Source organism: Castanea sativa, chromosome 1 (assembly GCF_040712315.1).
Source record: "Castanea sativa cultivar Marrone di Chiusa Pesio chromosome 1, ASM4071231v1".
Taxonomy (NCBI): domain Eukaryota; kingdom Viridiplantae; phylum Streptophyta; class Magnoliopsida; order Fagales; family Fagaceae; genus Castanea; species Castanea sativa.
The window spans coordinates 30,748,472-30,770,635 of NC_134013.1; the positions used below are offsets into that span (position 1 = coordinate 30,748,472).

Consider the following 22,164-nt stretch of genomic DNA (forward strand, 5'->3'; position numbering starts at 1 on the left):
AAACAGAGGAATATTAGATGGTTTGAGATCCATTGAAAGAACAAGGGTAGAAGAAGAAATCCACCGACGAACATCAGATGGTTTGAGATCCACTGAAAGAACAGGAGAAGAAGAAGACAACTAGGAAGACGAAGAGTTGATCTGAAAAGAAAATTGTGAAACTCGAGTTTCTAGGACTCGAGTTCTTCGTGTAGTGAATTAGATGTTGCATCTCGAGTTTTTAAAACTCGAGATGCTAGTTTTCCAATTTGTTTTCAAACCTGGCAACTAATGATATCTTTAGAAACTAAACGTTAAATAGAAAGAAAGTTCACCCTCAGGTATAGAAATATCTTAAAAATTGAGATACTATCTCTATATCACTTTTAAACATTATTTCATTAAACTTAAAATAAAAATGGTCTCATCTCACATTTAAACACTATTTCACTAAATCCAAAATAAAAAGAGTCTTATTATACACGTTCTACGAGTCTAGTAATTAAATAACAGTGTAATTCGTAAATTCAACTCTATCTTAGCCCTTGGCTAAGCTTTTTAAATATTCCCTTTTGTGTCTTGCAATAATTTTTTTTTTCATTCAATAATAAATAAATAAATGGTTAAACAGAATTGATTGGATCTATATCCTTAATGGAAAAGTTAAATAAAAAACGAATAAGAAATACTTTTTTTAAAATAATTAGTAGCAAAAGGGGTTAAGAAGATTGTTATAGCTTTACATAATTGTAGTTATCCACATGATCGATATGGTCATTTTTGACGTGCTTGACCATAATTTGGTTAGGTCAGAAGTGGCTTTTGACAGATTCCGGTACTGTGTTTCCTAATCAACCTGCTTATACATAGCACCTTGATTTAAAGTTCACCTTATCTTCAACTAAATAAAAAAATAAGTTCACCTTTCTTTCTTTCCTATAGAAAAGGTTCTATGACAATGAGCATGAATTTTGGCAAAAGACTATAAACTAACTTTTTTGTTTGAATTATCCGTTGCTTGCAAATCTCACACTATTTTTTTTTCTTAACTTTATTTAAAATTTTAACATTTTTAAAAATAAACTATTGAAAACATTTTTTTTAATATAAGATAGAAATTCTACCATAACTTAATTTAAATGTATATGTATGTGAAACTCACCGTTACAAACTTAAACCTTGGAGTGTTTGTGAGCATTCTCATCAGCTCTTCTATAAAAAGTATCATTTTAACACACCAAAAACTTACTTTATTATTTTACCACATCATTTTACAATATCTCATTTATCAAATGTTTTATTCTTCAATTCTATACATTAAAATAATATTTACATCAAATTAAAATAATATATTAAATTCCTCCCCATCAGTACGTTAAAACAACGGCACAACCCACTGCTACAACAACCACTACCGCAACACCGGCACAAACCCAAACCACCAACACCACCTTAAAATAAATAATAATAATAATAAAAAAACCACAACCACCAAAATCAACCCACAAACCACAGTCTCTTTGAAGCTCTCTCCTCCTCCCCAATTCAACTTTTTTTCTTATTAAAACCCAATATATCAAACACAAACCAAACATCAAACTCAAATTAGCCAAACCAAATCTAGTATCAAACAAAGTTACCAAACATATCAATAAAAAATCAGCCCAGCAAAGCCAAGCCATAGCCACCACCCACAACCCATTAATCAAACAAACCCACGACCCAGCTTGCGACCACCAAAAATCAACCCAAAATAAAGAAATTTTGGTTTAATCAATGCGAAAATGAATTTACTTGAGGTGTTTGGCTGAAAATTGAAGAGAATGAGAGCTCAAAACAAAAAAACAAAAATGAAGGATTTACGGACTAACCACTGCGATCCACCGCCACAACAGCTAGCACCATCACGATCTGCCACTACCATCTAAATCCTCAGGAATCACAACCACCACCATCGAAGAGAGGGAGGAGAGTGACGAGAGTTGTTTGAGAAGAGAGAAGAGTGCAAAGAGAAAAGAGGAAAAAACAAAAAGGAAAAGAGAGAAGGACAACAGTCAGATGAGAGAGAAAAGGGGACAAGAAAAGAAAATAATATTAAATATTATAGCATATTTGGCCGTACTATTCTAAATATAGAACATTATTGTAGAATGTTTCAAAAATTTGAAACATATAAAATATCTGATGAAGGTAAGATTTTGGTATTTTAGTGTGCCAAATGTGTTATATTTTGACATTTGGCACATTTGACATGCCTAATGAGGGTGCTCTAACTCTAAAATGACAACTACAGTGAGTGCCCGTTTGGTTGGGCTTTTAGGACCCAAAACGCAGCTTTTACATAAAGTTGGCAGTGACTGGGCGTTTGGTGAAGCCTAAACGCAACTTTTAGATAAAAATTGCGTTTTAGGCAAAGGCAAAAACGCTGATTTCTAAAATGGTGGTCTGGAGGTCCATAAGCAAAACGCTCATCAACGTTTTCAGCTATCCGTTGAGCTGAGACCTAAAATTACCGAATCACCCTCTCATCTCATCTCTCTGCTTCGTTGAAATTTCTGTGTAATTCCTCTCATCTCTTCTCTGCTCTGCCTTCTCCGTGCTGCTACCGATCTCCCTGTGGTAAGTCATCCGTGACTTCTTCTTCTTCTTCCTCTTCTGCTTTCTTCTTCCTCTTCTTCTTCGTCCTTTTCTTCTTCTTCCTCTTCTGCTTTCTTCGTTTTCTCTGCTGCTGCTGGGCATGCCCCATCAGCTGCTGCTGCCGGGGCATGCCCCATCAGCAGCAGCAGCAGCTGCATCAGTGTAAATTGAAGTAAGAACAACCCAGCAGCTGCATCACTTGGTTTTTTTTTTCATTAAAACACCATACATCAATGTAAAAGTAAGAAGTAATAACAACTTTTCATGAGTAATTAAATAAACTCAATGTTAATTGAAGTTTATATAGTGCTCTCATTGAAGTTTATATAGTGCTCTCATCAGCTGCTGTTGCTGGGGCATGCCCAGCAGCAGCTGCTGGGCATGATCCATCAGCAGCAGCAGCTGCTCATTTTTATATAGCACAATTTAAACTTGGGTTATTGGTGTATATTTTATCATCTTTTTACATTTTCATTTTGTGCTTCATGATGATGAAAATTATTTAGATTTAATTAATATTAATAAGAAGTCATTAATGGTAATAACAAATAATTATGCCACTAAAAAAGAATAATTGCCCAAACATTATTAAAATAATACCAATAATATAAATTTTTTATTATTATTATTATTTAGTAAGTATATGAAGTAGTTGAATTATAAGTATGAAATAAACTCCCTTATATATACATTGTCCTTTTTGGTAATTTATTCCTCAAACTGCAACTTTTATAGTTTTAGCCAAACACTCAGCTTTTTCAAAAAGCACTTTTTAACAATTTTTACTAAACACTCAGCTTTTTAAAAAATCACTTTTTTAAAACTCAACTTTTTCATTATGTACTTTTTTAAAAAGCCCAACCAAACTCACCCTTAGTGGTTTTAAAAAAATTCTATTGCGACGCTAATCTCAAACGCGTATCTGTTGACTGCCTGCAGTTGAAGTTAGAATCGTTCAAACTTTAAAGCCTTTTTTAACTTCAAAGCAAAGTTGACTTGTATGTAATAGACTTATAGGGTCTACTTTTCTTCTTCTTTTTTTTCCAACGCTTCCAAAAAGGCCACGGAATGGGACATCTTTTTGAGTCTCGAATATTTCCTTCTGCGAAAATGTGGTTGCAATTCAAGTGATGGGAAGGAAAATTCTGAGGATTTTGAGCATTAAAAATGCATCATGACTTTTAAAATTTTCCACCACCCAAAAATCAAAAAGAAAAAGATACTGCAACCCTTCCGCACATCAAGTCATTATCCTTAGTTCCCCATTCAAAATTCAACTATTTGACAACATTATTGGAACATTGACCACAATGAAATTCAACCATGACTTTTTGGTCATTCAATTTTATTTTCCTTTTGCTAATAAAAATTTTCTCCTAATAAGTTGCAAAAAATCTCCCCCAACTTATTATGTGATAGTTCACTTAATCTGTATTTTGACTACATAATCTATTAAATTTGACGTCAAAACACGTTAATAACCTATTAAATATGTCATATAATTAAATCAGAACGTAATAGATGGAATGAATCTTCCTGAGATTATGTCATATTGGTGTAGTGCCATGTTGATTTGGCATCTAAGCAATTTGGAATTTCACGAAAGAATAAAATGAACAAAGAATCTTCCAGTACATTTGTAAAATTTCAAACAAAGAATCTTCCAATATCAATTGTAACTCATGATTTGCCTTGTGTGCATCAGATAAGAAAACCAACTTCCAGAAATAGACGCAAAAGGGAAACGTAAAATTTGACAAATTGTGCTATACGCAGGAAGTTATACATGCATTCAAAGTTGCCTGATTCTGCATTCAATTAAGCAGAGCATTCCATGAGATTGTTGTTTATGCATCAGAGAGAGCAAGGGAGAGAATTAAGTTAAGAGCACATCTTACCACTATCACAGGCATTAACAGCCTACTAATACACCGATATGTAACCTGATCTAACTCTACCTTACTGGGATCAGGTCGATAAAAATTAATCATAATTTTGTTCATTAACAAGAGCAAAACAAAACATCTTGGATGAATTGAACTGAAAATGCAGAATGCACCAACCAGGGAAAATAGATGAACAAATGGTTCACTCACTGTGAAGAAGTGGAGGATTCTGTCCCAACCACCTGTTGTGGTGGGGTCAAACTTTCAGATTTGTTTCCAGGTGATGGATGATTCTCAGTACTATCAAGCCGCCGGACATTTTCTATCATTTTGACTACCTCCAGCATTTTAGGTCTCTGATCTGGCATCCGCACTACACATGACATAGCTATCTGTAACATCTCCACCATCTCTTCCTCAATATTTGGGTACCTCATCAGCTCTAGGTCAAACACTTCTGCTGTCCACTCCTCTCGGACAACTGAATGAACCCACCTGACCAAGTGAACAATCTCATCACCAGCAGTAGTATGAATGGGGGATTTTCCAGTGAGGAGCTCCAATAACACCACCCCAAAGCTGTAGACATCAGAGGGTTGTGCTGCTTTTCGGGTGTCTGTCACTTCTGGGGCTCGGTATCCAGCAGCACGGGAGATAGGTGGGGCCAGTGAGCTCATTATTGTTGTCAAACCAACATCGGAAACACATCCATACTGTTTGGAATTGAGAAAGATGTTCGAGGATTTAATGTTGCCATGAACGAGTTTCCCACCATTCTCTAAATGGATACGAGCAATGCCTCTTGCTGCACCTATAGCTATTCTTAGTCGGGTATCCCAATCCAAAGGGGTCCTATCCTCTCCTCTTTTACCTGCATAGATAAAGATGCATTAGAAGGTATACCAAGTGTACAACCACTTTGATGCTCAAGGCAGAAAATAGAGATTACTCTTACAAAGACTAAGCACTTTCCAAATAATGTCCAACAATATGGACTTCTAGGCAGAAAATTAGGTCTCGTTTTCATTGAAACAATTTTAATTTCTTGATCAAACCAAGAAAAAGCAACACATAAAATACATAGATTTAGGTAGCTGGTTCTACAACAATTTATCAGCATATATTAGCAAAAAATGACCCTTTATGCTTTAACATGAACAGTCAGATATCTCTACCATCCAAGGACCGAATTTCTGAATGGCTTGCAAGATGTATGTGACCACAAGGGTTTGAGAATCTTTGCATGGAAGAAACATCAAATGGTATTCCAAGACAAGTTGAGCCCAATTGGTTTTGAAATTGGGATCAACAGAGTTGAACATCCACTCATAGTCAAAGTATTCAACATGCATAGCCTTCTAACATTCAAAATATTAAGAACTCATGAACTTATGTTCTCTATTGTTCTTTTCTAAAAGCCTCTTATAATTTCTCACTACTTTCACCACAGCCACTTCTTGGAACTGGCTACACAAGTCCTAATTTGACATTACACTCTATCTAGGGGCCATATTAGTGGTCAAATCATATGTTTGCTATATCTTCTCTGGGGATCAACACATGTACATGGATTCTCAATGTATTCAACAGGCATAATACTCCTCTTACATTCAAAATATTAAGAGAAGTCATGAAGTTATGCTTCCCATTGTTATTTTCCAAAAGCCTTCTTTTAATTTCTTAGTACTCTCACCAAAGTCACTTCTTGGTACTGGCTATACAAGTCCTATTTTGACACAACATTAGTCTAGGGGCCATATTAGAAGACAAATCATATGCTTGCTATATATCCTTTTGCACTCAGCCAATTCATTGTACAATAAAATTCTTTTAAGGATGTTATCTCTTACTGAGATTATAGGAAAACCTCCTTAAACATACACCATAGAGGACAGCAGAAATTATAGAAATGAGTTTCATACAACATTTCAAGTTCTATGCTTCAAATTAAAAGCACTCCTTTTTACAGTATGGAACAGGAAGAATGATACACGTAGCTGATCTCTCAAGTACAGATTGCTCTATATACCAAGTTAGTGTGCAGCAAAATTAAGGTATACTAAGCCCTATTTAGATATCTCAAAACTATAAACAGAAGGCAAGATTGAAATTGACAAAATCAGCCACAATAGTCACAATAACACAGCCATATAAAAGAACTCTCAATGAGTACATACCCAATTGTTTACAAGACCAGTTTGTTTAGATTATATAAATCATCCTAATACAATTTCTCACATTCTAGTGCCGCAATTGGTCGGGAATCCGAAATGACGGCAAAGTAATTGCCCAAGCCTTGGAAAAATATACACAAATGAAACTCTAATTATCAGCATGATACTTGCGCATCCACATGTGATACACAAACGAAATTCTAATTATCGGCATGATACTTGCACATCCACATGTGATACACAAACGAAATTATAATTATCAGCATGATAATTGCACATCCACATGTGATTGTTTGCAAATGCTCTTAAATAGTTTCCTTTCTTCCTATGGGTGAAGATGTAGGAGGCACAAGACAAAACTTTATTGCCATGTTCCATTACTACTAGCCTCAAAACCAGCCAGTACAGTTAGATTGCTCAATAGCAAGGGTAGTCCCCAGGTCAAATTTGAGGCATGAAAAGTATAAACAAATCTAAAGCCAAGTAAGTATTAGCTCAATTACACAGGGAAATGATAAAATGGATTATCCTAACATTATGACTAATAATTTTTAGAATTCATAAGTCTGTTTAAGCGTATAATACATCCAGCAAGGAGAAAAGATACAGCTAAAGCCTTCTATGGTATGCATAATTTTAGATAAACCCCAAGACCATTTCAAACAGGGAAAGAAGATTGGCCACATTACCTTCCTCTTAAGCTTTAGAAATGTTCCAACTAACATATTCTGTACATTATATAGTTCCAACAGAATGTGCAAAATGATTGAATATCTAACAGCTAAAGCCTTCTATGATATGCATCAAAAGGACTACAGCTGGCATAAATTGGAGGATTGGCTTCCAATATGAAAATAGAAAATATCATCAGTTTTTCTTCAAGACTTATCGAAAAGATAAAAGTAAAAAACTTAACTGATCAACATAGAAACATCACATGTTTAAGATAGAAACTTACCATGCAACAAGGCAAAAACACTCCCCTGGCTGAAATAATCATATACCATCAGCTTCTCATCTTTGGAATAGTAATATGCCTTCAGCTCCACCACATTCTCATGTTTGATACTCCCCACAACCTGCATTTGCTGCTCGAAATCCCGCTTCCCAGAGCTTACGTCCTTCAACCTCTTTACCACCACAGTGGTTGCATCCTCTAGAATCGCCTTGTAAGCCGTACCAAATGTCCCCTTGCCCAGTACCTCAGCAGAGGCCCTCAGTAAATCCTCCAAATCAAATGCATAGTTACAACCCTCAAAGAAAACCAGTCTATTATTCGCATCTTGACTCCTTGAAATTGCTTTCTCTGGTGACATCTCTCCCTTCTGCAACTTATCCGATAACATATCTTCCCTTTTTCTTCTCAAGCAGCAAACAAGTATCAGAAAAGCAAATGCCACAACCCCTAGAATACCACCAGCAACTATAATTGCTAACAAAGCCGTTTCACCAAGCCCCCCTGAATTCCTAGGCTTGGGAGGAGATTCTGAAGAGGGTGGAAACACTGGCGGCATATTAGGAGTAACACTTTCAAAAGAAATGTTGTTGCCACTAAACACAGACCTCGGAAACCTCTCAAGTGACTTGGGCAATGTACCATTGAGATCATTGTTAGACACATTTAGCACTTGCAATCTTGGCAAATTGAGGTCAGGGAGTTCACCAGAGAGTGAATTGTTTGCAAGATTCAAACCTGCCAACTGGGTCAAATTCGAAAGTGAGTGAGGAATGCTTCCATTGAAACCATTGTTAGACAAATTGATAATAGTTAAGTTCTTCCAAACTGAGAAATCCAATGGCAATGGTCCCGAGAAGTTGTTGAATTGAAGGTACAGTAAAGACAGGTTTTTGAGGTTAGCAAAATCTGAAGGGAAATTCCCAGATATTAAATTGGATCTGAGGCTCAAAATTTGCAAAGCTGAGAGTCGGCTTATAGTGTAAGGCGGAATCGGACCATTAAATCCAATTCCAGGCAATCGGACGGCTATTACTCGAGATTTATCCTCATTGCAAGTCACTCCAGTCCAGTAGCCACACACAGAGTTACTCTGGTTCCAATTTAGAGAGCGAGAGTGAGGCAAATTGGTCACAAACTCAAGCAAAGCTAGCTTATCCTCAGCTGGGTCTGCATTTCCTCGAATAAAAACCAAACCCACCAAGAAAATCCAACTCAAAACAAAACCCAGATTCTCCATTTCCTAACTCTTTATCAAATCAAGCAGATAACGAGCTGTTTCTGCAAAAACCAAAAAATATTTAAAAAATCTTTTCTTTCACATCTATAGCTTTGGTTCAAGAGGAACAAAAGAGAAAACACTATTGATGAAAAAATAGAAAAAAGACTGTATAGAGAGAGAGAGAGAGAGAGCGCAACAAGAAAACAAAAACAAAAACAAAAAAAATCAGATTCCGAGGTAATTGTCCATAAAAGTGGAAGCGAGGGTGAGAAATTTGACATAAAGAAATGAGCTTGCAGGGTTTGAATTTTTGCATTTTAGTCAAAAAGAGTCTTATTTTAATCTGAAAAAGTACTGTGTAATGTGTTTCACACCAGAAACCGTGCTTCTTTCTTTTCTTTTTGTTCTTTGCTCTTTAACTTTTTGTTTGAATTTGTAAAATCGAGAACTTCTTTCATATTTTTACACAAAAAACGTAGCATAAAGTAGAAACAGAAGCTACCAATCCAAGACACGCAGTAAGAGAGGGAGAGAGAGCGAGCTACATACCATTCTTTTTTCAGATCTGAATCAAGGAGTCTCTAAACTTTGCTCGGGAATGCTTGTTAAACACAGTAACAACTCTGCTTCTCAGACATAAAAATGAAAACCCAACAAACAAAAAGAAACATAAATTGCTAATTAGGAACAAAAACTGTGATGTACCACCTAGAATGTGTGATATGCCTTGTCATAAAAAAAATAATAATAATAACAAAAACGTACTAGTTAGTAGTTATGATTTCTCTGAGATGTTGGGTGCTAGCTAATGTGGCATCCAATGCACTAAAAAGCAAACAAAGCTATGATTTTTTGCACTGAGAGATGCTAGTGAGAGAGTCAGTGATGGTCGTTGAGATAAGCTAAACTCTGAGACCGCCATTGACGCTTTTGTTTTGTATAGGGTTTTTTATTTTTTTTTAATTTCTATCTTAAAAAAATAATAATAAAATAAAATAAAATAAAACTACAACGGCTCTCTGTCTATTGTGTTTATGACGTGGCATGTAGCGGTTCCGGGTCCTGAAGAGTAAGCCGGATATAAATAGGGTGCGGAAGAAGTGTGTCTCTAGCATTGCTCATCAACTGTGCACGTTGCACTACTTACATGGGACCCAGCTGAGTGGAGTTAAATCCTTCATAAAAATATTTTATAAAGATAATTTTTTTTTTGTTTCTCTGTATTTAATAACATCATAAAAAATGTGTAAAAATTATTTTTGATCAACTGAAAATTCAATTAAAAATAGTGATTATATTTTACAGATTGTTTTGGCTTAAAATTTTGCAGAAAAAAACTATGTCTCATGTTGTGCCATAATAAAGCATAGAGGAAATTAAGAGACAATATGAAAACTATTGAAAATAATTTTATCTCATTTTTAATGTCACTACTAAATATAAAAAAATGAGAAATATTTTTGAAAAATTACTACTTTCTAGAAAACTTTATAGTCAAAACAATCGGAGCGTATGTCTACAATAATTTCTCAACAAATTCTAACTGGCAAGTTATTACTAGTTTTAATCTAATATCACTACTAAAATTATTTTTTACCCCACCAATATCTTGCTATATGAGATTTGTTGTAAAGATATTGTAGACAGGACATTCTTTGTCTCATGTCTCATGTAATTGAGCTATCCAGTATGTGTTTGTTAGTTTGTTTAAATAAGTACAAAAGGAAGTCTATTTGACAATTTTGGAAATCGGTAAGTGTTGTAGCAATTTCGGCCAATCGAAGCTATTGGATTGATAATGAGTAAATATTTGTCTGATCTTGTTGTCTCGTGCATATAATATGTACTCTTTTTTAGAGAGAAACTCTTCGAATTTTGTTGATATTTTTTTATTGGATGTAAAAATTGAAAATCTAACCTCTGTATTGCATGTTTTTTATGTTCTTAATACACATATCAAATTTCGTTTAAATTAGATATATGTATGTATGTACATATAGATTTTGGAATCTTGAAAATGTTTTTTCACATAGTCGTATGTGGTTAACAACTTACCTATGGGCATGGACAGAGCCATGTTTGGACTTGGGGGGGCAATGGCCCCCCTTTTTAAAAAAAATATTATTATTATTATATATATTAGGTACTAATTTTAGCTATTTTGTTTTAGAAAATTACACTTTTGCTCCCTTAAAAATATCATTGATTCTTTTAAGAGTATTGTTATAGTCACAAATTTTTTTATAACATTTTTACAGACGGTTAAGGTAACAAATTCTTATTGGTTCGCATTTGGGTTTACCACTTACATTATTAGCAATTTGTAAAAAGGTTTGTAGTTCAAACATTTTCCACATTTTAAAGACCATTAAAAAATATTTATATGTCTAAAATCTAAAAAAGAAATATACAAGCCCAAAAAAATTAGTACAACAACAAAAATTATCAATAGTAAAACTAAAAAAAATAAAAAATTAAGCATAATCAGCCAATTTTACTTAAAACAAAAAATCTAACCCTTTAAAAAATTTTAAACAACTAGTAACTAAGCGACTAAGTAGCAACAAATTCAAAGGCCGAAGTTATTGCACACAACCAACAGCAGAGCCGCCCCCCCTAACTCTAAGTTCTGGCTCCGTCCCTGCCTATGGGTAATAATTCTTAACACAACCCACGAACATACCATGGAGATGATGTAAAGTTAGCAAGCTAGGTTCATATTAAATTTGGATCAATATGAATTGACCTATATAATAAACACCTCAATTCGAGTCAAACACACAAAACCTTGTTTAACTTGTTTATTTAAGAGTCATTTTACCAATTTACCCTTCAAAACCCTAGCAATATAAACTTATTTTCTCCTCTAATTTCATTCTCTTTAGGTTGTCTCTAAATTTATATATGATTATAATTATATTTTAATTGTCAGAGATATTTTTTTTTTTGGAAATCTAGTTGTATTGTGTACATGTTATAAAATATGAGCATTGGCATGAACAAGTTATATGTGTCACGTGAAATTGTTAACTTGACAAATTAGTTAAATGGGTTTTATTAATCTATGTTGACCTTAGCATGATATGTTTATTAAATAAGGTATGCATGTTATATGTTTAATAAATGGACCGTGTTTGGATAAAAGGATCTTGACAAGATTGAAAAACATGTCATATTCAAGTCGGCCTATATAGTATAATACTCATAAGTTGACACAACAATAACCCAACTCGTGAACACATATTGTCACCCCAATTTAACTTGAGTTTTATGTTAGTCACACTTTTAAAATTGTAACTTTATTAAAGTGTAATCTAAACTGAATTTTTGGTGTTACGTCTCAAGCTACCATTTCCATATTATTGTTTTGATTAAGTAGTGTTTTCCTTCTTCTTTTTTTAAATAGGAAGAAATTGGCTCAAATTTCTCAAATAGCCACTTAAATTGTCATTAGTCCGGTCCTCACTAAAAATAAAGTTATCTGATATGGTTACAAATTTTATATTATTTTTTATTACGAAATTGAGAATTTATATTATCATAAATAAGAATTTCATATCTTATAAACTTTATTTCATAAGCTGACACAATCCAATATCAAAGTTCATATAAGTATACTTTTTTATATTTTTATACATATAACATATAATATTATATGTACTTAAATCGGGCCACATAGTCACAAACACATTATTGCATTTGAACACATTGGTGTTGAGAGAGATAAATATTGTTTAATATGTCGCCATGTGAGAGATTATATGATTAATGTTGACAATTTACCGTATATAGGATGAGACCTATTTATAACGCAAGTAGGGTTTTTATAATAGGGAACTTAGGTTTAGGTTTAGGGTCAGCTTTGTCTAAAATTAGACTTGAACTTGACTCATTTGCTAAATAAATGAATATAAACTCCTTTTTTTTTTTTACCTAATTGAGTATAAGCTATTCATAAACAACTTGATTAATTTATAATCATACTTGCGGGATATAAACAGAGCAAAGTGGCCCCCTGCATAATAGGGTGGTGTAGGGACAAGGAAAGGTAATGTTGGTATGGGGCTAGGGCAAGACACCCATGATTGAACCTCGCCCCACCACCATTGTCATCTCATTTCTGTTTCTAGCTACCTAAAACCAACTTTTAACTTCCTTTGTCGAGTTTCGTGGCCCTTACCATAATAAAGCCTAAATATTGTGGTCCCCCTTGTCGCTTTAGGTTGGTCGGAATTCTTTATTAATGTAAGAATGTGGAGGTTGCTATGGACATGGGCAAATGCACTATTTAAAAAAATTATGACCAACTGTCCGAAAATAGAGGAAAAGAAAAAGGAAAAAAGATCTTCCAACCCAACTACTAGTTTTGGGAGCATCCAATGATTAGAGTGAATTTAAAGGAATGTTGCAATTGGATTTTCCATATTCCTCGAAACCCTGCATGTGTTCCTTCAAGATATTTGGGATTGGCATTCCTTTCGTTGAAGAAGAAAGATGAATTTGGGTCATTGAGACATGCTTGGTGGGTTGGACAATCTGGATAAAAATCAGATGCATCTGTCTGGGACTTGTTCAGCATTTTGATTTGCCAAATTTGGCCTCATATGGCTTAGATGGAGAATATTGAAGCAAGTCAACTCAACTCTAGCAAGTAATTTAGAGCTCACGAACTATCATTATTGACATGTTTTTGGTACATTATGGTGTACATTTTGGTTCTATTTCGGTCCATTCATAAATTATTGAACCTAATTTTTTCAAATTTTGTGGTAGGGGATCGGTTCATGATTGTGCGTTTGGACTTTGGAGTTTGCCTTATTTAGGCCTTAATCTTTAACATGCATTAAGTTCTTAACAATTTTTAAATAAAATAAAGTTAATATTTAGGTACAATATCTTCGACTTAACCTGTTAAGTTTTTCAATTAAACTCAAATACACATTTATATTAAATTTAATTTTGTTAAGCTATTAACATTTAAAACAACAAATATTGATCATTACTATAGTGGTATTTATTTTTAAATTATTAAGAATGTTGTAAAACTCAATCATCTCATTTAAGAATCTAGAAACCTCCTGATAGTATTAACTTAAAAACTCTAAATAATCTCAATTGGTGGTGGACCCATAATTGTCTAGTATTTGACTATTTGCTCAATTACTAATTTTTAATTTTAAGAATCTCTAGAAATAGGAAGAACTTATCAAATAAGTACCATAATTTTTAGTGTATTCTTCCATGTTGTTTTCTAGCGTTGGTTTGCAGCTTCCACTATGGATCTTGTTATTATTCTTGTCTTCTAGTTACAATGCAAATCTATAAAATACTTTTGTTATATGAATATCCTTCTTCTTTTTTTTAATAAAAAATTTAATAATCACATGAATCTCTTTATGCAAGAAGCGGGAATGGATACACATTTCATTGCTCAAACCATTGCGTAGAAACTTGGTGCAATGATGGTTTTGCAGCTTTATTAAACGTGCACGGACAAAGTACAGACAGTAATATAAATAATAATTTACGTGATACAAACAACAAATCAGAGTGGCGCAGCGGAAGCGTGGTGGGCCCATAACCCACAGGTCCCAGGATCGAAACCTGGCTCTGATATAAAAGAGTAGCTTCGCTTGCCAATATTTTATATATTTCCTAAAACGTCTTGTCGTTTAAGAAAAACTTGTTTTTTGAAATATTTTTCTTAACGTTTAAGGGTTACACGTGTCCGTTGTTAAAATCTTGTAATTTAAAAAACACTTATTTATTTATTTATTTTTTTACAGCGTCACAGACTCACAGCCATTCAAAAAGCTTTTGAGTTTTGACAAAGTTTTTGGAATTTTGTATTTTAAAGTTTAAACTTTAAAAGCCCGCCCCCATCCTCTCTTTTTTCATTGCATCACAAACTAAGTTTGTGATTCAAAAAATTTTGTTTTCAGTGCAAATTTTTTTTTTGATAAAGTTCTTGAAATTTTGTATTTTAAATTTTGAAACACCCCCACCCTCTTTATTTTCAAAACAAGTTTGTCCATGAAAAGCTTGTGAAAGTTGTGATCCTGGTCAAGGTGTATAACTTTGAAAAAATCTAGTTAGTACCCAACAAATTTTTGGTACTTTAATAAATGATGAATCTAATGGTTCATTTGGTTAGAGGGGTGGAAAAGTGGAGTAATAAAAAATGGTAGAAGGATGGAAAAGTAGGAGAATAGAAAATATTTTAATTTCTCTTATTTTTGTTTGGTTAGGAGTTGAAAATTAGAGGGATGAAAAAAATGAGTTTGAATAAATTTACTCGTATACCCTTGTTAAAGAATAATGCCCAATTAAATCAAAAAAGTGACAAATAACAAAAAAAAAAAGAGCAATCACCCAAATTTATTTAAAAAATAAAAGTCATGTCCTAAAAAAAATCATGTCTAGTTAAAAAAACGAAAAGAAAACAAATATCACACTCAAGCCCTAGAAAAAAAAAAAAAAAGCATCGTTATTGCCCAAGGGATAAAAAAGTCAATGTTATTGCCCAAAAAAAAGAAAAAGAAGTAGAAGGCAATTGGACGAAGTCCGTGTACTTGCACATGGACATTTTTGTCAATTAAGAAAAAATGTATCCTCACTCAATTTTCTCCTCATTTTGAGAAGAAAACATTTTGGTGGACTTACAGAGAAAACACTCAAGCCTCATTATTTATTTTTTTTCCTCCTCAGTCAACCAAATAAACTCAAAAAAAGTTGTCATTCTCATTTTCTTTTCAAATTTTTCCATTCACTCTATTTCACCTCCAAACAAACACGCCATAAATAAATAAGAAGTTAAGAACCACTTAATACTTTCTATTTGTTTTGATGAAATACATTTTGTTTTCTTGTGTTTGGTTGCAACTTAAAAAAAAAGATCTAATATTTTGGTTTTTATAAAAGATTATTAATCTTATACTCCTTGTGATTATAATTTCAAAGAATCATATGAACAAAAAATTACATTCATAAAAAAAAATTAGTATTTCTATAAAGGAAGAATATAATTGATGATGCAAAGAAAATCAGTAGGCTGGATGCTTCGGACTTGAAAGGACCACTTGCTCTCTCAACGGCCTGAAAAAATAAAGAAAAGCGATCAAAGGTGACTGGGGCTGCCGGCCAAGAATCCTCCGATGACAAAGTTAGTTTTCTCTCTATATTTTCGGAGTTCCAACTTTTTGGGAGCAATCATAACATACATTTGCTTTGTCTGAATAAGCCTTTATATAGTGTTCTAATAGACGGTTATCGCAATTATAACCTCCCCTGGATTCAAGGAGGCGTAAGTATTTAAAAATAACTTTCATAACCGCTTAGGAGTTATGTACTACAACGGATACCTGGAAGTTACGCGTAAAATGAGGAATTGTTACATTATACTCGGAGTTTTTCTAAGTATGATACCCTCGTCCTAGCATCCCCTTGTCGGGTGTGCTTAGCTTATGAATAGGAGTCGTTCCGTCTACGGACGAATTTATTAAGGACGAGATCGCCGACACCCTGGACGAGCGTCTCATCCCTTGGTCACGACGACCTCGTCCTAGTCTCTTCTTCTCCGGACGAGATGGTTATAGGTAAGGTTTTCTGGGGTGCTTGTAATACTGTCAGGTCACGGACGACCTCTATAGATGGCTTCAAGGTGAAAATCAGTACCCATCAATAATGAAATGGGAAACACTGACGGTCAGTTTTGTTTTCTTGTGTGTGATTGTGATCATTAAATGAGCCAAAATCTTCCTTTTTTTTTTTTTCATTTTGGCTGTGATGCCCCAATTTAATTGATTGTGTGCTGTGTGTGGGTGTGTGATGAGTCCTACATTGGGAATTTACTAGGTAGATTTGGACTTTATTAACAATTACAAGGAATCTCAATTGTGACTAGTCATTTTGAGGTATAGCACAGATGTGACTAGCGTTTTTCCTTAGGTCTTTACATATGATATCAGAACCGACTCGGTAACCTTGGGTGAGCTCAAAGACACTACCCCACGAAATGGGCTCTAACGAGGACGTTAGGGATTTAAGTGGGGGAGATTGTGATGTCCCAATTTGATTGATTGTGTGATATGTGTGAGTGTGTGATGAGTTTCACATTGTGTATTTATTTACTGAGTAGATTTGAGCTTTATTAACAACTATAAGGAGCCTTAATTGTAACTAGTCCTTTTGAGGTATAGCGCAAATGTGGCAAACGCTTTTCATTGAGTTCTTGGGTTGTTACATTGGCTCACATGGAACATCATTGATATTTTTGTAATTCCAAATAATTATTCAAAAAAAAAAGACAAAACATATTCCAAATGGGATAGATTTATCTAATATTTTTTGTGGGGGGGGACATTTCGAAGTTTCAAAGTAAGCCCCAAAATTGGAATGTAGGTGAAAAATTAAGTGGAAAAATGACTAATCTTAGGAAAATGTCATTTGGAAGAATTAATTAGTGTTAGTAAATAGTCAAGAGAGAAGTTACCATTAGAAGTTTTTTTTTTTAATTCTTTATCTATACTACTATTTAAGGAGCTTCCCCTGCTAGAATTCCTCATTTTTATGGTTCTAAAAGACAATTCAGTAAAAATACAACTCTAACTTGTACTAAAACATTATATATTAAAATGTTAATAGGGTCACTTCTCTGTTGATTTTTAAATTGTTTTATTCACTTATATATTAAAATTTTAAAATAAAAATTATAGATATAAAATAAAAACACAAGATTTTGTTTTTTGTTAAAAAAAAAAGCCTCATCACATGCGCTGAGGCTAGTTTTTTGTTTGTGGGTATTAGTTTTGGTAGTTTTCCTGTTGACTATTGTTGGTTTGCAGCTTCAAGTGTGGATCTTGATATTCTTGTCCACAATTTAAAATGCAGATCTCATTATCTTTATTCATGTGATGCATATATGTGTTTATATCATTATTTCATCATTCTTGATCCAGGATTATATTTTGCATAATAGGCTGTTAGAGAGAGAGAGAGAGAGAGAGAGAGAGATCTTCATTGCAACATAGTCAAGCATACATGTCACTCTACTATATACACAAACTTTGTTAATCAATCTTTTTGGGTAAACACAGTTCGTATACATTTCAAGTAATTACTACAGCGGTGAGAAACATAAAAACAAATCTCCACCTTCATTACAGGAACATCTGTTACCAAGGTCTCCAAGTTAGGAGGTGATGCATTGCCCTTATTCACCTTCAAATTGCAAACACTCTTCAAGTAGCAGCCCCTAATGGGTTATTGGTAAATTATTGACATTCAATAATGAAAATAATGTCATGGCTTATGTGGATCAAGATGGTCACTTCTAAGTTGAAGGGACTACAGAGAGTTCCAACCGGCCTGTCCATTCTTCACCTGGTCTTAAGGTTATTGGTTTCTCCACTGCTGCTCCATCAACACAAAGCATCCTCTTGTATTCCTCATCCCCGAAATCCGCTATGGATTTGGACATCTTCTCCCATGGATTCCAGACCCCTATGAACAAGCAAATCAAAAAGTACAAAATTTAGATGGTCATCTGTATGACATAACATATAATTAACCAGGTTACACCATTAACTGGACTGGATTTCAATGAATAATGTCATATAGAAAACTGGCTAATGACCCATCTAGGTGCCAACTAAACAGAATTTGTAAGTTATCCACACATTATAAAGTTTAACAAGGAGAAGGTTCTATGACATGAAGCATTGGACAATATGCCCTCTTATGAAGAAACGCCCTTAGTTCAAACTAATTTGTCCATGCAGGGAAAAGTAAACATACAACTATGCTAGTTAGTCTTTCTTGAGTGAGTTTGGCACGAGGGTTTTGGATGGGGTTTTAAGTGTTTCTTACCATGTTCTTAAAAAATTACCAAGTTTTTCTTTAATAATTTTTTGTCTATGAGAGATGTCTCACCAACATCTGGAAGTCCTTCCCTTCGTATGGTAAATGCGCGTTTTCTTTCATGATCCAAAACAGCAATCACATCTAAAGAACTAAGATAAACTCGATCCACCTGCCAATAAGTGGGAAAACAAAGAACCATGTTTAATAAGTTAATTATCAGTAACCATGTTGAACAGCAAAATAAATCCCCTACCATCTGATCTTTATTGACATAAAACATATCATCCGATTTTCTTCTTAATTTATAAGCACCAAGAGGATTTTATAACAAATGTTCAAAAATAACCCAATGTCTAGCGTCTCAAACTGTTCTGAAGACCACCTGTAAACATGAAGTGTTACCTCAGATTCAAATGTTAAGGCATCTCCTTGTTCTGTGAAGCGCTCTTTGTCACATAGGTTGTCAAGGTAGTCAAAAGTCTCCAAACCCTCTACCCTCACTTCACTGTGACAACAGTTCATATATATTAGTGTCCATAAGTTAGAAACATATAATGGCACTTTTGGGACTGCTTATGAGTATGCAACTGAAAGCAAGTGAAAAATTAGTAATCTGATTCCAGGTTCAACACAAATTATTCCTTTCCTGTTTGAAGGTGCTTATGAACATGTTAATGATTTACTTTTAGCACAAAGGTCACTGACAGTATTTCCCAGAGCCCTTTTTTTAAAAATTTAAATAAAAAATTCTTACTCCTACAATTAGAATTACAATAAGAAAATTGTGACATTAGACAAAACAGCATATCAAAATGTCAGTGAAAAGTTGTATATATAATCGAATGTGTGAATTTCAACAACTTGACTCTCCTTGACTCCCTGAGGGAACTCACTAATCTGGAAAAAAAAAAAAGGGAAAGAAAGGAACAAAAATTTAAAACCATCATACATTATAAAGCCAAAATTAATATTCTCCTAAAAGGAACAGGAAAGGGAGAAAAAATTTAGAAAAGACACAGCAAGTGCAAGAAGTATTTCTGGCTTTCATAGAAGATGCTAGTAAGAGACACAACTTTTGTCAACTATGAATATTCTGTACCTGATATCAGAGATGGAAACATATGTACGATATGCAAATGAGAAACTGAAAGGCTTGCAATTGATGTTCCTGATGCGCGATATCATTGTTAGATACCCATCTTCTGCCAAAGAGACTCTGAGACGAAACTCGAAACTGAAAAAATAAACCAAATAATTATCCTCCAAGGAAAAAAGTACATTTTCTAAGTTCATTAAAGAATGATATGTAGAACCTTGGAAATTTCAAACATCGATCTATGAATCTATTTTCATTAAGATTGTTGGTCTACAAATTTGCTAATATATGGATCAAAAACTTTGAGAGGTGGATAATCTCTTTTAATACATTGGTTAATATGTTTTGCCCCATAAACTAAAAAGCCAAAATTTGATGCTATCATCATTGATTTTACTTGAAAATTGAATAGATAATAAGCTGCTCAAGCTCATACCTATGTGGCCAGACCTTCATATCTTCTTCAGATGGTTTGAGTAGTAAGTCAATATAGGCTTTGCCATTGGAATCATTGGGATGCAGTGGTGGAGGATTTTCGTCAATGACCCAAATCTTATTCCTTGCAAATCCATGTTGTTCCAGCAATCCACGGCTCCCAAACTTGAATAAGTCATGTAGAAAACCTAGTCAGTCAGATGTAACCAAGATTGAAACATGATCTAATATATCAAAGCAAATATGCACCTGTGGGAAACAAATTGGAATTCCTCCTCTCACTGCTTTTGGTGGCTTAAAGATTGCCTACAATACATAAAACAAAAAACAGGCAGGGGAGGGGGATTTAGTTTTTGGAAATGGCATAACATCATGAGGTTCTCAGCAGCCAATATTTAGACCAGAAATAGTAAGGAATGCAAACAAAAATGCCAGCCAAATTTCATAACAAAGTTGTGAGGACGGAGAGCAATTTAAGAAAAGGAAATGATCGCATTGAAGTTTTTCAATTATTTTGCAGAAAATTATTGGATAGTTATCCATGATAATTGGGATTTAGAGAATATTTTGAGACTATTGAACTGCACAAAATTGATATTTATTTGGTTATAATTGATCAAGCAGCCAGGACTGGATCTATGGCCTATACAGTACTCCAAAAAAACTTGTTATAATGACTCTGACATGAAATACAACAAGGGAAGAGAAGAAATTATACGGTGACAAGTTTACCTTACTACTTGTGAACAATAATTCTTCATCATGTTCAGTCCTCCATGAAAGAACTTGCCCTCCATGTAAGCTAACCTGAATGGATGTGACACAATAACTTCAATATGTAGACAACAAGGTGTGCTTCCAAGCAAATATTAAACTTGGCATCATTTCATAGTTAATGCATTAGCACCAAAGTCATTGCATCTACTAATTCATTGAGGTAAAAAAATAAAAGACTAATTGTTCAATCAATTACTTGATGATGACTTAAAGAAAACAAAATACATGGTAAAGTAGAGGTAAAGTGATCTAACCCGTGCTGAAGCTCCACGAGGATTCCGAAGCACGACCTGGCCAATTCCATTCTTGTCCTTTGTAACTTCAACTGCTGTTCTCTTATCACTCTCTGCCCCAGAATGATTCATTTCAAAAACACAATAAGGACATCAATGGAAGAAACAATTAGATAGTAACTCTCTCTCTACCCAATACAAAACCCGAGGTTGGAGTTCAAAGCACTAGAAAAGAAAAGAAAAGAAAAACTACTTGTGAGTTGTGGCAGTAGAAAAAAGGCTCACAGAAGCAGTTGAGCTTTCCCTTTACACATTTCATGTGACAAACCAATATATTCTTGTGAATTGAAACCAAATACCCAACTACCAATTTAACTACCTCAATCTTTCTTCAACACTCAAACCCACCGACAAAAGTAATACCTACAGACCAAAAGAAAATCTCTGACCCCTTTGAATCACCTAACACAAAGTACTTTCAATTTTCAAACAAAACCAAATTCTTGTTAGGACACGGCAGGCCAAAATCCAATCCCAAAAAACAGTAACCCAGATGGCCAAAATATCTGGATGTCAGAAAGGGGACAAAACAATAACGAATTTTCCTCAAATGACAGTTTCAAAAACTCAACACGTTTCTAATAGTCATAGAAAACAGTTATTTCTAACAAAGAGAGAAAAAAAAAGAAAAAAGAAATCCAACACAAAACAATAAATGGAAGCACTTGTAGTCAAGAAATTCTATCTACATTTTAGTCTTTGACTTTGTTTTGAGCAGAATACAAAGGAAAGAAATAGAAGGGTAAGATGCGGAAAAAATCTATAACAAAAGATCGTGGTCCACAGATATGTTTAAGATAGTGACTGAGATAATAAAATAGTGTCAAATTGTGCATATTTTAAGTCCAA

General features: G+C 34.0%; 2 protein-coding genes and 1 non-coding gene across 5 annotated transcripts; 1 reads left to right on the forward strand and 2 right to left on the reverse strand.

The window, feature by feature from the left end:
* Positions 1-4,396: 4,396 nt before the first annotated feature.
* LOC142622927 (putative inactive receptor kinase At4g23740) lies at positions 4,397-9,831 on the reverse strand. Of its 3 annotated transcripts, none has more exons than XM_075796491.1 (4): positions 9,619-9,831; positions 9,403-9,476; positions 7,635-8,912; positions 4,397-5,373 (listed from the first exon to the last, which is right to left on the reverse strand). In XM_075796491.1, the coding sequence occupies exons 3-4, from the start codon at positions 8,869-8,871 to the stop codon at positions 4,709-4,711; spliced, it is 1,902 nt and encodes a 633-aa protein (XP_075652606.1). In that variant the 5' UTR covers positions 8,872-8,912; positions 9,403-9,476; positions 9,619-9,831; the 3' UTR covers positions 4,397-4,708. The 3 variants fall into 3 exon arrangements, with proteins under 3 accessions (XP_075652606.1, XP_075652608.1, XP_075652605.1); XM_075796493.1 differs by having other exon boundaries at positions 9,403-9,479; XM_075796490.1 differs by having other exon boundaries at positions 9,403-9,830.
* A 4,566-nt stretch (positions 9,832-14,397) lies between these two features.
* On the forward strand, positions 14,398-14,469 carry TRNAM-CAU (transfer RNA methionine (anticodon CAU)). The gene has a single exon. It is a non-coding gene; the product is annotated as a tRNA-Met (tRNA).
* A 3,377-nt stretch (positions 14,470-17,846) lies between these two features.
* On the reverse strand, positions 17,847-22,079 carry LOC142622820 (putative glucose-6-phosphate 1-epimerase). Its single transcript, XM_075796369.1, has 8 exons — positions 21,277-22,079; positions 20,978-21,052; positions 20,495-20,551; positions 20,247-20,410; positions 19,814-19,948; positions 19,117-19,219; positions 18,784-18,883; positions 17,847-18,354 (listed from the first exon to the last, which is right to left on the reverse strand). The coding sequence occupies exons 1-8, from the start codon at positions 21,385-21,387 to the stop codon at positions 18,185-18,187; spliced, it is 915 nt and encodes a 304-aa protein (XP_075652484.1). The 5' UTR covers positions 21,388-22,079; the 3' UTR covers positions 17,847-18,184.
* Positions 22,080-22,164: the final 85 nt, after the last annotated feature.

What these genes read in the sequence shown, in the direction of transcription:
- LOC142622927 (XM_075796491.1), bottom strand. Translation starts at nt 8,871, where the DNA reads ATGGAGAATCTGGGTTTTGTTTTGAGTTGGATTTTCTTGGTGGGTTTG. An exon ending in TGTTTTTGCCTTGTTGCATG is followed by an intron (nt 5,374 to 7,634) that starts GTAAGTTTCTAT and finishes TTATCTATGCAG; the next exon opens with GTAAAAGAGGAGAGGATAGG.
- LOC142622820 (XM_075796369.1), bottom strand. Translation starts at nt 21,387, where the DNA reads ATGAATCATTCTGGGGCAGAGAGTGATAAGAGAACAGCAGTTGAAGTT. An exon ending in GTTTCCATCTCTGATATCAG is followed by an intron (nt 19,220 to 19,813) that starts GTACAGAATATT and finishes CTGTTGTCACAG; the next exon opens with TGAAGTGAGGGTAGAGGGTT. An exon ending in CCTTAACATTTGAATCTGAG is followed by an intron (nt 18,884 to 19,116) that starts GTAACACTTCAT and finishes ACTTATTGGCAG; the next exon opens with GTGGATCGAGTTTATCTTAG.